This window comes from Helobdella robusta (genome assembly GCF_000326865.2).
Source record: "Helobdella robusta unplaced genomic scaffold HELROscaffold_10, whole genome shotgun sequence".
Lineage (NCBI taxonomy): Eukaryota > Metazoa > Annelida > Clitellata > Rhynchobdellida > Glossiphoniidae > Helobdella > Helobdella robusta.
In genome coordinates, this window is record NW_008703571.1 from 2,453,432 (window position 1) to 2,472,252 (window position 18,821).

The 18,821-nt window shown below is 30.4% G+C and overlaps 2 protein-coding genes across 2 annotated transcripts; both read right to left on the reverse strand.

Annotated features, from left to right (window-relative positions):
* Positions 1–217: 217 nt before the first annotated feature.
* Positions 218–3,325, reverse strand: HELRODRAFT_166699 (hypothetical protein; the record flags this gene model as incomplete). Its single annotated transcript, XM_009011924.1, has 9 exons — positions 218–339; positions 497–545; positions 1,028–1,233; positions 1,576–1,653; positions 1,728–1,797; positions 1,971–2,115; positions 2,423–2,523; positions 2,702–2,808; positions 3,109–3,325. The coding sequence occupies 9 exons, from the start codon at positions 3,323–3,325 to the stop codon at positions 218–220; spliced, it is 1,095 nt and encodes a 364-aa protein (XP_009010172.1).
* A 954-nt stretch (positions 3,326–4,279) lies between these two features.
* Positions 4,280–11,802, reverse strand: HELRODRAFT_166700 (hypothetical protein; the record flags this gene model as incomplete). The annotated part of the gene is made up of 19 exons (XM_009011925.1): positions 4,280–4,381; positions 4,555–4,641; positions 4,900–4,968; positions 5,317–5,397; positions 5,538–5,597; positions 6,253–6,405; positions 6,482–6,551; positions 7,172–7,297; positions 7,767–7,861; positions 7,988–8,070; positions 8,205–8,247; positions 8,550–8,600; positions 8,764–8,945; positions 9,398–9,466; positions 9,614–9,683; positions 10,073–10,217; positions 10,557–10,765; positions 11,173–11,264; positions 11,586–11,802. 19 exons carry the CDS (start codon positions 11,800–11,802, stop codon positions 4,280–4,282), a joined length of 2,004 nt encoding a protein of 667 aa, XP_009010173.1.
* Between the last annotated feature and the right edge of the window lie 7,019 nt (positions 11,803–18,821).

Sequence of the window (18,821 nt, forward strand, 5' to 3'; positions counted from 1 at the left end):
ATTACTTCTTAAGCCCCTTTCAAAATTTCTCACACACATTTATTTAGTTTTTCCATGAAAATGTTCTATCAAGTTATTTCATTAGTTTTATTTCTCCAAAATGTTTTAATCTTTTAATGTAAAAATTTGTTACATAACAAATCTCGAAACATCCCTTTTTCATCTCTGTAATAAAACACTCCCAACCAAATTTTTACACCCGCCCTAAGAGTACCCCCTAGAAAACCCCTAGAACCGCCCCTAATTGAAAACACACAAATTTTTTGGCTATTTGAGGAAGTTCAAGGTTCTGAATGGAACTTTTTAAAACTGTCAGAGAGTCTCTCATTGACACCAACACTGAAATGAAAAAAATAATTTTAGTATTAATAAATTAAAGTGTGTGCGCGCGCGTGTTTTGTATATGTGTGTGTGTTTGAATAAGTGTGTGTGCGTGCGTGCGTGTGTGTGTGAGTGAGTAACCAGATGAAAACCAAAGAAGCAAATTTTTACTAACAGTTGTTAAATTGTTGATCAAAGTTATCTAAGAGAGATTCAAAATCCCCCTAGTGAGGAATGATCATTGATTCATAGATAACAAAAATGTTAATATTGTTCACATTTACAGTCTTTAAACTCGTATCATTATATATTTCACGGTAAAAATTTCAATGAAAGTGTTTGAAATAAATTTTTTAAAGATGTCGAGCTGAGTATAACCAAAATTGAAAATAAAAAAATAAAAAACATAATAAAATAAAGGCATGAATGTATAAAATATATAATAAAATATAGGCATGAATGAACAATGACGAATGTGAAAAAAAATTAACAACTAACACTTGGTATAACTGATTGAAAGTTTTTAAACTGTACTTGAAAAGGAGTTAGATCTGGAAACTGATAACAAGGATAACGCATTACTATTTAAAAAGATCTAGCAACAATGTTTCTATTTGTAGAAAAATCATCGTAATGAACTGTTGAAAATGTTTTAATTTCTTCTAAACCAAAATGTAACAATAAAATAAAAGTAAATGAAACTAACAAGTGAGTCACTTCGTAGAAAAATAAACGACTGATACAAAGTGGCAGCCAGTGCACAATCACTACTTGTGCTAGCACAGAAACTCAGCTGGTGCAATGCAACTGGCTTGATGGAAGCAAACGTTCTGTTGAAACTTTCGTAATCTTGCTTGATTGAAATGCCGTGTCTCTTCAGTTCTTCAATATTGTTCTCCAGATCAGTTAAGGCTAAAATAATCAATTATTAACCATTTTAAAAATTTATAATATTGAAACAATCATTAACTTCAATAGACTTATGAATAATAATAATAATAATAATAACACGAAATACAGACAAACATAAATTACTCATAAAACAAAATCTTTCATATTACTCTAGACTTCAAAACAAAAAAAATAATAAAAAGAGATATCAATTAAATGGAGAAGGGCAATTCGTGAATAATGTTACAATAACTGCACAAAAGGATGCTGATATACTCAAATTTGTTAAATATTAATATTTATTTAGTGTGTGCAAACACAAACGAATGGCTTATAAAACAGATAATAAACAAAGCCTGGTACTTTGAGACAGTTTGGCCAAATCACTCTGCAAAAGTGCAAATGATGGGCAACTTTTGTGAAGCACCGCCTTCATTTCAGCTGCAGTATGGTTTAAATAATTTGACTCTACCTCATTGATAATTACCTTATTCAAAATAAAATTATAAAACAACCAGGAATCTCTTTAATGATTATTCCAATGCGGTCACAATACTCATCAACACTGATCGCTGTGGAAGTTTCCTTAATTTGTTTATTCATAATTAATTAATAAATTTCCAATTAATCAACTCATGCTTCATTTCTAATCATGTATTTGTTATCTACCAAATGACAATTTCAAAATACAATAATAGAATATAATGCAAAATCAGGATTTATTATTACCAATCAAATCAAAACTAAATAAAAATTACATTTTTGAGAAAGTCGATGTAGGCAAACAATCCCACGAGCACACCCATGAAGCCGCCAATCATTTTTACCTGACTCCTCTTGTCTGACTGCACGAAACTTTCACTCAGTACCTTGCCACTGACCAATGTACCATATGCAGCCAGACTTGAAAATTAAAACATCAGAAATACATGTATATTCTAGAAATCATTTTAATCAGTGATATGTTATACTTTTTTTTATGAAAGGTTCTCAAATGAAAAAAACATTCAATAAATATTGAGATATTTAATAAAACAAACAAGAAAAATATTGAATAACAAATTTAAATGTAAAGAATAAAATATCTAAAAATAATTCTCACAAAATTAAGATATTGACAGTAAGAAAAATAATGAAGAGAGCCGTGATGAAATGTTGATCTTTTAAAGATGGGTTCTGCTGTCCCACACTGGCCCAGCAAAACCCACACCTACGCAAACATAAGAATGTGCAGCAGGCTATCCACATGAAAATGATTATTAAGATCCCAAGAACAAAGAACGACGTATACGTCACGTTACTCTTTACAACCTTTGATTTAATTTTTTTCAACTTTTAAAAATGTTTTAGAATATATAACCAACTAATCTACACTATTACCTTTATTTTATAATTATATTATTTTAGATCAAAAATATATAAATTTACCATATTAAAGTTGCTATGAAAGTTACTGTTTGAGAAATATACAAAAAAAAGTGTCAGTAACGTTCATGAAGAGTCCACTTTTATCTTTGGACAACTCTTGAATAAACTGATTTAAAGTTAATTTAGAAAAATCATCCATAGTTACTTTTTCAATACTGAGGTTTAAACCTGCAATTATGAAGATGATTAATGTTAAAATAACTTAAGATTGCAACATATAAAATAAAGATTAATTTTTTTCTTGAACTGACAAAAAAAAATATCTTTTTATGATTGCATCTTCTTGAACATACAATACAAAACATATGCAAAACAAAGTGATCACATAAGTCATAAATAAATTAATTTAAATTTTCCACAGTTGAATGACATGCAACAATAATAAACAAACATTCATTCCTGCATTTCTGGTCAACAAACTAGACAATAATATGATTTTATTAATCAATAATTTTTCAAATTATAAACTTTTCAGTATAGATTTCGTTATTCCTGTGCCGGCAATTGAATGAAGAAAGGTGTTAGTCAAGAAAAAGGTTGGTCTCATGGATTCGTACCAAAAGCTTCTTGGCTCCAAATATTCATGCATCATCTCACTGGGACTTTGAGTGCCACATTCACTTACGAGAATAAAGGCAACACAAAAAAACACTTTTAGAATTTTTTTTGCGACAACCAATTCCATTCTACGTCAAATTGGGGAATGATCTCCAATCAAATTATGTGAAAATAAACGAATATTTATTTTTTTTATTTTGAGACTTCATTTTTCAGCCTATTTAAGATTTGAAAATAAAAGCAAAGTAATATTTTCGAACGAAATCACAGCCTATCATTCATATTTATTATGTTAATATCATTTATTAGTAGTATTTAAAACACATTTGATCAAATAATCGAGGTTCAAAATCGCCTACTCGGTGTGGAGACGCTTTTACCAGCAGCAACAACAACGTAAGTAACCAAAAACAACGTAGGTGTAATATTTTTTTTTACAAAATTCATTATAATATCTACCATCATATTACTTTACATATCTTTACTATATAGATACTTTTCACATCTCAAACATATAGACACTTATTATTTTTTTTTCTATCAATCATATAAATACATGTATCTCTACTATATATAATATATATAGATACGGTATCTAAGATAACCGATCTTATCTCATCAATCATATAGATACTTATCATATTTATACCATATAAATACTTAATTTCTCCATCAATCACATAAATACTAATATCTCTACTATAATATATGATAATTCATTAATAGTATTGCAGTTTTTATCGACAATCACCAATAAACACGGGTATAGTTGCATTTGAACACGGTTGTCAAGAATAGCTAGATTTACAATAGCACTACCCCAAGCAATAAATATAAGATTTTATTAAAACACAAAATATTATCATGAACATCAAACGTGATTAAAATTTCAATAAAATAAAAGTATAAAAATAAAATCTTTTTAAAATTTAGAAAGTATGTTAAATGTTAAAATTTAGTATGTTAAATGAACGAATAGATTTGCTAGTCATAAAAGTAAATGAACGTCAATAAAAGTATGTATCATTAAAAACATTTTAAATTTGCAATTAAGAGTTTTAAATTTGAAGGCAAATATTAATTATATTGCTTGTCTAGTGATCAATCCACCCATGTAAAGTCCGGTTAGAACAGTTGGTATGGAAAAGATGATGGCCATGGCACCGCTCAACCAGTAAGCATTCTAAAGTATTGGTGCAGAAGATTTAGTGAATCATAGCAAGAAAAATGTTACGAATACAAATTAAGATCGTTTATCTATTTGAAACAATTAAAAATCTTTCCATTTGGAAAATATAATAATATACGTAATAATATCTTGAACTAATTTTCAACGTATTAGAAACGTCAACTGACCAATGGGTTAGAAATATTTTCGCAGGAACTGGTAACGAAGAAACTGAATGCGTCGTACAGGGCTCGGCACTTCATTGAATCCGCCGTCTGTTGAGTAACGCAATCGGGTTTCATCATTAAAATGATAAAAAGTTTTCGAATGTGTTGTATAAACGTTTACGAGACAGTACAATTAATAAATTAGAAATAACAGTTATTTTTAAAATTCAAGTTTATCATTTAAACAACCGACTGACCAGTGAATTAACAATTTACATTAACTACTTAAACCAGGAAAATTTAGTCTTTTGATTTTGTATCAAATATTCAGTGGCACAGTTTAAAAAGAATTAATATTTTACTTACTAGTGATTTTAAAAAGTTAAAGAAGTCCGTCAAACCAGCGGTCAAATTTTGCTTCAAAGTGGCGGCCAGCTGAGAAAGTTGATAAAATAATGAACTTACATAAACGCGAATTTATACATTTAACATGAATGAGTTCATTTCTAAGTTCTATTTGAGATAAGAGAAGTGCGATTAATCAACTGAAAAAAAACTTGCAAATTCATCTTTGAAAGTAAACTAAGTAAAAAATTTCTTGACATATACAATGAGTTGATTTTATAAGAAAGTTCCAATGAGTAAAACGACTTCAGGGCAGCTACAGTAGTTTGGTTTGCAATAAATGCTTCTAAACATATATTTATCATGGTGCTGACAAATAAATAATGATGATGATGGAGATAATAATGATGATGTATGGTTATGATTTTAGAATCTTACGTCAGTGGAATTTAAACTGTCTAGATTGGCTTTCGCGGTTTGAACATCATTTGAGAGACTTTGAAGTAATGACGGTAGGCTCTGTTTCGTGTGAAAATAAAATAAAAAATTAATTGGAAATATGAAATACTTTTTAATTCAGCCATGAAGTTTATAAATACGCAAATCAAGACTAAGTAATATTTTAAAAAATAAAAATATTTTTGATAACAGTCACTTACGGTGTTACCACTGCCAGTGACAAGATAGTCCAAATTTTGATATGTATAAAGGTAAGTACTCTTGACGGAAAAAACGAAATTTTTTAAATTTACTAACAATGCCATTTTTAATTTTTTAATTTCAAATAAATTTTTAATTACCTCTTCACTGGTAATATTTGTTTGTTGAGTTTGCAAACTTTGCAAATCAGCAGCAATACTTGCAAGGGTGGTTGCGTCTGCCGAAGAGAGCTAATTTTCATGTTAATGGATAAACTATGAGGCCAAACCAATAAATTTGAATGATATCATCTACGCATACCAGCCATGCATACAATTTAAAACTATTGAAAAAATTAATAAAGGGTTTGTTAAACAAATTATAAACAGTTTTAAAATAATCTGCTAAGCAATGATCGTACTGATGGATCTTGAGAAGCGCTGCTTACTAAGCCGATCAGGTTGGCCAATGTTGGGAGCGTAATATTTGAGACAGAAGAAAACTTGAAAAAAAAAACTGAATTCTATAAATGGTAAATTTAATTAAATAAATGAACTAATTTCAAGCTACGTTTAGATAATTAAAAATAAATAAATAATAATATATTAATTATTGGCACGCAAACATGTAAAAATTTTAGTTAAAAATGAATCTTGAAGTTGATTGATAGATAACCACATGACCGACCAATCTATTTCAACTTTACGTGAAATGAAAAACTCAACAGAATCTAACCGAAGAGGAGTTAAAGTCAGGAAAATTGCTCAACGAATCAGCTGAACTATTGATGCTGTTGATGAAAGTGTCATCAAACAACGGGAGATTTGTAACATTTAAGGTGCTGAACGCGCCAGCAAATGGTACCAATAACGTCTTCACAATATTTCCCTGTTTAGAAAATTATTTTCAAGTCTACTAAATAATGTTATTCCACTACAAAAAAAATTGTTAAAAATTAACTTACAATAACAGTACTGTCGAAACCAACAGTATCGTAAATGACGCCGAAAAGGCTTTGATCATTCTTGCAATATCTGTTGACAAAATTGGATAATAAAACAAGATTGATTTATATTGATGATAAAAGATGATATCATGTGAAAGATGATATTATGTGAAAAATGATATCATGTGAAAGAAAGATGATATCATGTGAAAGATGATAAAATGACTTAATATAGAAATACTTCAAACCCATAAATTCCTGTTCTGAGAAGGTTGAAATTATCAAGATTGACCTTTAAATTAGAGCCACTAAGAAACGGGATACTACTCAAAAAAGAGTCTATAGCATTTTTCATCAAACTTTGGAATGTTCGGTCCGCCACCTACCGAAAGTTTCATAGTTCATAGAAACAACTCTTGAACTATTGTTTAATTAATTTAAGAAAAATTGTTTAAAAAATTGTTAAACATAAAGATTTAAAAAGTTTACTCCAAAATATTTGCTATTTGCTCCTTTTTCAAAGTCCATGCAAAATTCAGTGTAGGACAAACTGCCGGCGAGAAATGTTATGTAGACAAACACAGTCAGTGGAATGCCAGCTCCGAATGTGACCCTGCTGGATCTGTTTATGTAAAAATATGTCTCCTCCTATTTCTTGTCAGCTCATAAACCAAATTATTTAGGTGGACATGAAAAAATGGAACTTACACGAGAAATATATTTTCGCTGGCTCTGTCTACATTACCTCTACAAACAAGTCCAAGAACCAAAGCAAGTGCGTTCAACAACACAACTGGCAACAAAGTGAAGGCGGTTACTACTGTTATTATTATCCTTATCAGGAAAAAATCATATATTTTAAAGGTATTGAAATTATTTTATTAGTAAAAAAATCATTGAATTTGTCAATGTCCTTATGTATATACTTGATTGTATATCCGAACATTGAAAATTTATTGTTCAAAGTCAGCTAAAGTTAGTTATGGAGTAAATAAAAATTTGCTCATCCGATCATTCTTAACATTAAAATTGCGCACCACTACGACAGTCACTCAAATAAATTTCATTTTATTGGAACATGCATGTCTTGCTGCCTACGTTCAACACTGCTATGAAAAGTTAATCGTACGTACATGTGATGAATCTTGTAGCAAGCCCAGCAGTAATAATTTTTTTAAATGATAACGCCATAACATGGTAAGAGCCTCTTTCGTGAAAGTGGAATTTTGTGTTATTTTAAACATTAACATAGTTTTTTTCATAAAAAAATATTATATTGTAAGTTTGAACAAAAAAATCTAACGCAATCATGGAAATGGTGTTGAGAATAGTTCTAATTGTTTTCCAGGTTATGTTTGCGAACAATGGCTCAGTAGAGGAAGCGTTCACAAATTTTTGCTGTAAGGTTTTGGAATTATTTTTCTTGTGATTTTAAAATAAAACGTTTATAAAATATGTTTAGAAAAATACATTGATATCTTTGAAAAAATAAAACAAAATTTTGTGTGCCAAAAAATTACTGACGTATGGTCCCAAATAACTTTTCAGATCAAAAGCTTTAACCAAACTCTGCAGACTTCCCAATGAAGAAATTAATGGGCTGATCACTGATGGGGGAATTTAGAAAACGATTATGACAGATTTTCAGTTATATTTGTTGTTACTATTTTTATGTTTTTATTGATATTCTTAAAAATAAAAAATAATTATGCTCTTCAAATTACGGTGGAGAAACTCTAACCGCTTGAAAAGTCAGTAAATCGAAAGAGCGTACCCAAGCTATACTGTTTGAAATTGATTTTGCAATATTTATTTATGTTGTATAAAGTTATTTTTGCACGTTCAATAATTGAAAAATTTAATCATCCAACTAATATAAAATTTTCTCGTGTTTCTGTCAACTGACTACTAATATATGAGTGTAGGTTTATGAACTAAGCTTTGTACAGCTTATTCTCATCGATATAACAGATAAGGTTCTTACAAATTTTTTATTAAAACTATTATTATGTAGTTTATAAATTTAACACCTCTATAAAATTTGAAAACAAAATTATGAAAAAATAAATATTAAAAACTCTCTAACCTTATTGCTGATGGAGTCCACTTGAGCAGAATATGAATCCCAATCATGCGACTGCAAATAGATATTTCATAACGTAGAATGAATGATATTCACATGCAACTCTTGCGACTAATCCTTGTTACACAAATAAAAAATAAATTACAGTAACAAAATATTTAATCTAGCAAAAGTAAAATAAATATAGAAAAAAATTTCTTTTAAAAAATGTCCCTACTATCGGGTAACTACTAAGCGGTGTTAATGTGGCCAGATTTGTTTTCGCGGTGTTGCAAGGACCAGATAAACAACTTAACGAGTTCGCTTTTGCTCTAACACTTTCCAAAGTTGTATTGAAATTTTCATACATAACTTTCAACTTTTTCATGGTTGCTACGTAGCTCTTCAATGAAGTCAAAGCTTTAAAAATTATTTTCGTTTATTTTTGTAATTTTAAAATAAAATAAAAAATATTGAATAATCGTAGAAACATATTAATTGTATAAAATTTCTTCTATTATTATTCAGATAAAATATATATTTTGTGTATATTTCGTCAAATCAGATCTAACAAAAATTAATGTATTTGAAGTATGTTGAATAAATATTTAAGGGGAGGGGGGCATTGTGTTGGAAAATGGTAAAAGTTGTTGTTTTAACGTGAAAAGTAGTGTTTTTTTTACCAAAAAATTGACATTATAAGCCCATCAGCCATGAGTGTTCCATTTTTTAAACAAATTATACGAACATTTCTCTACCCCGGTCACCAACTTTTGTGTAAATTTCCCTCTCCCCGGTCACCAATTTTTGTATGGGAAATTCCTCTGCTTTAAGAATTAAAGGAATAAACAAAATATTTGTAAAGTACTAACCGCTGTTAAGATTAGTTAGATCATCGGCAAGTGCCTTATTGACTCCAGCTAATGCGTTTTTTATCACAGCTGTTCAAGGTGATCATTGAAATTATTTTATAGAATGTTCGTATAACGCTTTTTTTGTTTAAAAGATGCAGTTGACAATGGTGTAGGAATGCTTGAAAGCGAAAGATTTTTTTAAATGTAGATAATTAACGGCAGAACGAAAAATACCATAAAAGTTTTCCAAAACATCATTCAGTCTTTTGGTGAAGACAGCAGTATCGAAACTTTGAACGACTTGCTACAAATGTGAAATAAAGATATTTTTTTCAGTCGGCAAGTTATCTCAGTCGGTAAAAGTGCCACGATTCTCGCTGTTATTACGCGATGTCCTGGTTCGAATACATTCAATCCCAAACTAAATTACACAGTCCATGCCTGTTTTGACGCGCATACATAATGTATATGTACGTCATTTGTGGTGGAGAGTACAGTCTATGTTGGCACGAAAGTTCAATTATAAGTAATAACATGTATGCAGTTCTACGGTTGAAGGAGCTGCATTATAAATAACAAAATCAAATGTCATTAAAAAAATTTCAACACAATGAAATCAAATTTTATTTAAAAAAATTTCAATATAAAAAAAATAAAATTTCATTAAAAAATTTCAATATAACGCCAGCTTACATTTTGAACGTTTTCAATGAAGGAGAACGTGCCAAGAACCGGTGCCAGGACCCCAGCGACGTAGGGTAGGTTGGTAGATGTTTCTGGATGGTAGAAGTTGTCCGATACAATTCTACTGCTTGTCATAGCTCCGAACGCGGTCAGGCTTCAGAAAGTTTTAAATTTAGAAAAACGTGTTCATTTATTTCAAAACCACTGCCCAGATACTGCGGTTTTGTTGAAATGTTCACTAAATATTCAACTGCCTTGAATCGATAACTGAATTTGAGGTAGCATTATTTTCAATGCTATTAAAACGTTTGCAAACAGCATAGCATATCACAACAATGCAAACTAATGTAAAAACATTTGCAAGTTGACAATAGGTAGAAAAACGGCATATCTTCGTAGGAGCTACTCTGCGCAGCTAAACTTTTAATATTCATTTTTCAGGACGAAATAACATTTTCACATAAATAGTTGAACAAAATAAGAATCTACTAACAAGATGAAAGTAATTTGAACACTCATGGTTGCGTACGACCATCCTAACAATAAATTGTCGTAAACTGTACTACCCACATTTGCCGTGTTACCGCAGAAGCCCCCTCGGCTTCTGAAGAATGTTAGGAAGATGTTGAAAATAGCCATCAAGGCTATTAACAATAGCCCCAAAACAAGAGTCAACACGTATATCCAGTTGCTTGCGATGACCTTAAAGCAGAAATATTTAGTTTAAAATTTTAATCGATTTTATTGGACAATAAAGTTGTTATAAAAAAGATTGCTAAACTCATTAATACGAATGGATGGATGAATGAATGAATGAATGAATGAATGACTGACTGACTGACTGAATGAATAAATGAATGAATGAATGAATGACTGACTGAATGAATGAATGAATAAATGAATGAATGAATGAATGAATGAATGAATGAATGAACGAACGCTTTTTTAGATATACACATGTCAATTATGTGGGCGTGTATGTTTGGTGTGTGTAATGTACTGCTATTTATAAAACTTAACAGAAAACAATTATTTTTTTTACAAAATTTGATTTGTTTTATATGGTTCATTTTTACATATAAAAGTTACATTTGTGAACAAAACCTTACACTCAAAATATATGCGACCAAGCTCGATGTCTCTGTCCATTTGGCATTTTGCAAGTCGGTCAGTGTAACGTTGTCCAGACTCAATTTGTAGCCTTAAATGTATCATTATTATTTTCATAATATAATATATAATATAATAATTAATTTTATTATAATTATAACGATGCAATACCAAATAATAGGTTTATTTCTCAAAAATTGACCCTTATATTCAAATTATTTAAAACCAAAATAGCACGCAGGTTTGTAAATGTGTGAATCGAAGCGCACCTCACATATGATAGGCTTGAATAATTTTGCTTTCGAGCCAGATTTCAGCAACGCACGACTAGACATCTTAAAAATTTTACCACATCGCCGCCCTAGGTACCACAAATTTGTTTCGACTATGTCTAACATTTAAAGTTACTAACCGTTAAGCAGTTTTTCGACCAATCCCGTTCTAGGTATCGTTCTAAGGTAACTTTTCGTGATGTCGTACAAGCCGCTGAGGCCAGGGTACCAGAGACTGGATTGTGGAAGGTTGTTCAGGATGGATGTCACATTCGGAGATCCAGATTGTTCGTCAGACCTCTCCACGAATGTCGCCAACAGTGAGATGGTAATCAGCAGCCTAACTGACAGCTGCATGCTTCAATATTTTCTTCGAAATTCTGGAAATTATTAATTTTTTAAAAATAAATATAAGCCAGTGACAATCGATTATTATCAATAATTTTCAACGATTATACCTTGCTGGTATGGCTGGTCTCAAAAACACATTCAACTTGTACTAAGTATAAACAACACGTTCTCAATCGTTTTGAAACTTTCGATTTAATTTTGGTTATTTCAAAAATTATGAAAACTAAATTTCTGTTATAAATCCAAGCCGAGACCTCATCGAAACGTGAAACTGAGATAGCCACTGAAACAATCAGTTCCACCCAAAGCAGAGCAGTTGTAGTAAAATATAATACGAAGTTTGCATTCAGCCAACCATAAGTTGATCAGGACATGCATTCATTTCAATTTTCAAGCTATTCTTTCAACAAAGGAACAATCGAACGAACAATGTTCAGGAGGAGACAATGAACATTGAACAAAGCGTCAAGTTTTATATTCTTTTACAGTTTAGCAATTGTTACAAAGGCTATATCGCAAAGTCGTGTTATTTTCAATATTGTTGCGTTCGTTTGCTTTCTTATTTTTCAATTTTCTTATGAGTCTAAAAAAGTAAAGATAAAGCACTCTTTTTACAATTTTTAACTGAAAAAATGCGAGCTAGACCATGCGCGAGATTTTACGTTAAGGTTGTAATAACAAGCACCACCTTCATTTTTTGTTTTTTAGTAAATTATTAAAACACTGAAAACATTTATTTTATTATTTATTTGATAGAAATAAAGACTTGTACATTATATGATAATGGTTAAACACAACATTTATGCTTATTTTGAGCTGAAATATGTTAAATCATAACATATAAATGATAGCATGACAGAGATTATTTTTTTATATGATAAATGAAACAAAATGTCAATGTAAAATATTATTGTTTGAAAAATGTATCTAATGTTATTATCACTTTCAAAATGTGTTTTGAATCGCCTTTTACATTCCCACCAATGGGATACGTAGCATCATAATATCTCTACCGGTCAGAAACACATGCATCCAACTGTTATATGTCTAATGGTCGATCCATTGTCACTAACATTAATGTAATTGTTGTAACGACATTGTTGTTGTTGTTGTTGGGCTATTTTTAAGACGGCTTTTTTGCACGGTATTACCATTATTGCGAATAAAATGAAATAAAATATTTGTATTGATGTTCAAGTCTGTTTTGAGCGCTGAAATCATGGCGTACATACAAAAGCATAGCGTTTTCAACCAATGACATTTATACTTGGTAGCTACAAAAACCGCAAAATATAACATTATGACTACTTGGTATAACACGGCGTTTGTTAAATAAAAATTTGTGCACAAATACGTACCACACACTAGGTTATTAATATTTAAAAAAAACTCTTTTAAGAATATGGTTTTTCCATCACTACAAATGAAATTTTTTATTCTTTTTATTAAATATAAATTAAATTTTCACAAAACATGCTCATTTTCATAATAAAAATTTAGTCTCATATTAAAATTAGTCAACATTCTTTTAATTTAGAAAAAATATCATTCAAATGTAACACACACATAATAAAAGTTATACATGCAAAACATGTAAGCACGGCAAAGCATGTGAATGGCTTGGTTTAAAATTATGAACAACAATGACTTCAGAAACATTTGTCATTTGAAGATTACAATCTAAAGATATACTAACAATAGCAACATAAGCAAAACCTCAAATTTAAATTTATTACGTGCACAGTTTACAATACAACAATGCAAGCATACATGCAATAAAATTGCACAAACATATATATATATATTATATATATATATATATATATATATGTATATACATATACATACACAAGTAGACAATACATACACCGAATCAGTATACAAATAACATATAACATCGAATCAGTATACAAATAACATATAACATTATGTGTGCATCATGTCGTAGATGTCTTGCCTATGTGCTCCTAATTTTTTTGAGAAATTTTCAGATTATTTTCTGCATTCAATATACATTTCGCTTTATCATAATTCCAATAAGTCATTATAACAATTTTTTTGAAATAATAATTACTAACAATACTATTGTTTACTTTTGCTGTTTAGGGCAAAATTAAATTGTTTTGATTCAAAGAAGTTTGAGAAAAACTTGATTAAAAAGTTCACCGCAAATATCAATAATCAATTTTCCTTCAAAAAATTGCAGTTGGTCTAGAACGATTTCAATAAGATTGTAAGGTAATTCAGGGTCGTTCGTTGGGACCTATCTTGTGTATTGTTTATATTATTATACCAACGGAAATCCTTCGGTGTGTATGCGTGCTTGCAATGAATGTGTGTATGTGCGGTATGTGCGTGTGTGTGTGTTTGTATTTGCGTGAGTGTGTGTGTGTTTGCATGTGTGTGTATTACTATTAATTTACTATTGGGTAGTGGTAGCAGCAAGTTTGTATGATTTTTGCATGAATCGGAAAGATTTTAAATTGTTCTTACTGGTGATGCTAAATTATATATTTGCACCAACCTAACATAACCGCGGAAACACCATGGTGTGTGTGTGTGTGTGTGTGTGTATGTGCGTTTGCTTGAGTGTGTGTGTGGTGTGCGTGTGTGTTTGTGTGTGTGTGTGTGTGTGTGTGTGTGTGTGTGTGGTATGTATATGTGTGTGTTTAGTGTTTACCACTACTTGCTTTGTTGTTTTGATTTATACTATCCATAAATGTTTGTTAAATTCTTCAAATACGAATGATGATTAAAATAAATTTAGAATAAAGTATAAGAGAAACAACAAAAAAAGATTGCATCAGTTATTGTCAGGTATTGTTATTTTTAATACTAATGTTTTTACTGCTATTATTATTGGTGGTAGTAGTAGTAGTACTAGTAGTAGTAGTAGTATTAATATAGTGGTACTAGTTGTTGTTGTCGTAGCTGTAGTAGTTCTTAGTAGTAGCAGCAGTAGTAATATTAGTAGTAGTTGTTGCTGTTGTAGTATTAGTAGTAGTAGTTAGCTTAAGAACATTAGTAGTAATAGTGTTAGTTGTAGTTGTTTACTACTACTACAGCTGGTAGTAATAATAGTAGATCATTTTAGATATTTCAAATGATGACAGCTATGTCTTTTCAAACAGCAGCAAAGCTTCTCATGCAACTAAAATAAAGCTTCATTTTAGAAAATCTCAAAAGCAATTTAACATTTTAAATGCATGTTAACACAAGGACACGTGTTTGTGTGTTGCATACATTAGATTCAGTGAAAAACTTTTTTAAATGATTGGGAATTAATTTTATGAAAATATGAATGAGATAAAATAATACCATAAAGGTAGTGTCATAACATTTTGTTAAAATACTGTTGTAATTTATGCGACAAAACATTAAATTAGATTCAAATGTTTATCACGTAATTTTTACACGTTCAAGTTGAGATGATTACAGCATAGAATTTCTTTGTTAGACATTCACTTTTTCAGAGCTACAACAACAAACCCACAGTATGTGTAAATACACGTGAATTGACATGTTATGCCATGTTGTTACGTTATGTTATGCGTCCTTATTTTATATAGCCCTACGGCAAATAGATTTTACACGACTGTACCTACAAATGAGGATCGCAAAATATATGTAAGTGCTATTTCGGTGGTGTCACCACCGAAATAGCACTTACCACCGTGGTGACAAATTAACAGAAACAATTATTAGCTAAAAACACAATCTTTATTCGATTCTAGAAGACAAAATATTAATTGATAGGTAAAAACAGTAAGGATAGCATTAAAATGTAAGTCGAAAAGTAATTAATAGTCTAAGTTACATCTAAAAGTGAATGTTTCATTAGACTAAATATTAATTTTGTCGCAAGTTCATACGTAATGTCTAATGAAATATAAATTAAATATGTTTTGGGTTTAAAAAATTAATAATAGTTTTACTAAACAAACGCTGAGTTTTTATCAAAATAAATTATCAAGTTTTGAGATTTTTAAACGTGCTTTGTTAAATAAAAACGTAAATAAAAAATATTTAATATTTCATTCATTCATTCAAAATCATCTTAATCAAAAGTGTTAAAAGTCTAATTTAAAAAAAACCCCAAGAAAAGTTGATTATAACAACAATTTAAAAATGAAATTAAATATTTCCGATTTATTTTCAAACCAGTTTTTACACTATGATGGAGTTGGATAAAGTATGGCTGCATTTAAAACCGTCTATAATTATTATTACCATTGGGTCTGCGGAAGAAGTTGTTGGGTGCATATCTGCGGCCTCGTTGTCTGGGATTCCTGGCACCTCTCGGATTCTCGGCACCTCTTGGATTGTTGAACCTTCTATTCATCGCACCTGTGGGTATGTTTGGATAACCAACTGGCGGGAACTGGGGCCGTCCATTCAGACCGAAGGGTCTTGCACCGTACGGCAAGAAATTATTTAGAGGTGGGAAAGCAGGCCTGCCTGGGTAAGGTTGCAAATAAGGATTATTTGGGGCGTATATGTTGAATGGAAAGTTGGGTGGAACAGCTGGTCTTATTGGAGGAAATGCAGGAATTGCAGCAGCCACAGGAGCTGCAAGAGTTGGTACTGTGGCGGGTGGTGGTGCAACAAAAGCTGCCGGAGCTGGAGAGACTGGGGCTGCCACAACCGGAAGTGGTGCCACAACCGGAAGTGGAGGAGTTTCGCTGGGTGGTGGAGAAAGAGGAGGTGTGGGGTTGAGTGGTTCTTCTGCTGCGGGTGCAGTTTCTGGAGGGGTGGCTGGCTTTTCTACTTCCTTCTCCACAGGTTGTTCGGCGTCATTTGCATCAGGTGTCCTAAAATTATTAATACATCTTTTATTAATCTTTATTTTAATTTTTATTAAGAAGGGCAAAAATGGACATTATTGTTATTTTTTGCCTATATTTGTATAAAATTAAAAACTAACTATAAAGAAGCAAATGAAACTAAAACGGTAACATTAATGAGAAAAATAAACAAAAATGATGTTTATATACAAATGTAAACGTTAATAGATAAATATTTCTAAGAATGTAAAAATTTACTTGTTGCCCTGTCTGGTGAGCAAGCCACCGAGCCAGAGTCCCATCAAAACGCCTGGTATAAAAAGGATGATGGCAGAGGCGATGCTGAACCAAAAAGCATTCTGAAATTTCAGAACAGCATTATACAAATTAAAAGTTTAAAATATGAAAAATTAAAAATAAGAAATTCATGTCGATGAGTTAGTGTTAAAAAATGTTGTTTTATAATTGTTATTTATTAAAGTTTGATAGGAACAAATTGATAAATGAATCAAGATGAACAGACCAGTGGATTTACAACATTGCTGCAAGAGTTTGTGAAAAGTATATTCAATAGGTCGAACAACGGTTTACAATGGACTAAATTCAAGAACTGTTTTGAAAAAATATAGGAAAACCGAATACAATCATAAAAATCAAAATTACTAAAACTTAACATGGGTACAATTTTTTTAGTTTACATGTTATAACTTAATTGCTTGAAGCAATTAGTAGTTATTTTATATAAACTGAAATTAGCAACTTTGTAGATGTAAAAAATCGAAACAATTTAACTTCACCTGATAACAAAAAACTATTAGAAAATGTATTAAACTAACTTTGGCTTTCACGAAGTAAAAGAAATCGATCATCTCTTTAATCAGGTAATTTCTTAATCTTACTATCAGCTTTGTGAGTTTAAAAAAAATCGAAATTTATAAATCAGCCACCATTTATAATTACAAATGTTGACAGTTTTACAAGCGCAAAACGCAATTACAACTCGATGATGACAAACCGCTAGTAAATAAATTTGAGAGCGTGATGCAGTTTTTTTTATTCAAATCAGAGCCAGAACGACCGTATCACGTTCGCTGTTGTTTCTCTGGACTGAACAAGCATTACACAAGAAACACTTTGGGAAAATGCATTTCAAACAGTAGCAGAACTTTAACATAACAGATAGGTTCACTAAACAACTGAAAACAAACTTAAAATCAACAAACACGCATTAAATATTCACCTTATATACATATTATTATATAAACAATATAAACCTTATTTATACGGACAAATTCAAATAGATGAATCAAATAACTTCTTTATAAAATCTTTCATCAACTATTAATCATTATAAAACTTTAAAGAATAAGGTAGAAAATTGATGAGAATATAATTATTCACTTGAATAACAATTCAGTGAGTATCAGAAATTCTCATTAATATCTGATATAACAAATTACAAAAAATTGAAATGAAATTGATTAGCATAACGTGACAAAAGAAGTTTAAATCTAACTTTGGTGCTGTCAAGTGCAGGGTCTGCTTTCACTGTTGTGATATCTGATTTCAACTTCTTGATGATAACTGGCAAGCTCTGTTTCCAAATATTTGAAAAATTTTCAAAAATTAATAAATCTAATGAATCCAAATTCTAAGTTGTACTTAAATAAAAAACTTGATCAAATAATACTCAAAAAGTTTACAAAGTTAAAATTTACACAATAAAAATTTTGTTGTCATAGAGAGTTGCACATTAATTTTGTTAATAATTAACGATATGAACGGCGCTGATTAGATTGATCAAAATTTGGGGTTATTATGAAATGCACATAACGGAGATCAAGATCAATTTATAAATTTAGCATAGATGGCGTAGTGGTAAAGCAGTGATCTGGTTCGACAGCAAGCGTATCCCGTCCTTAGTCCATCCAACGCAAACATTCACACTTTGCTGATTAGCGGGTATCCATGTATATTTTAGACTTTGTGAACAAAATTGTTCTCCAAAAGTTAAAAAAAATGAGTTAACAAATAGCTTATAAATTATACTTACAGTGCTACTCGTGCCATTCGCGAGTTCTTTGATGTTTTGGTATGCATTGCTGTAATTAATCTATAATTTTTTGTTTACTCAGTTATTTTAATTAGAATGGCAAAAACATTTATGGAAATGTCAATAATTAACAGAATATATAGTTTTACGTTTATGTAAAATCATTCAAATTTCATTGTTGCATTGTT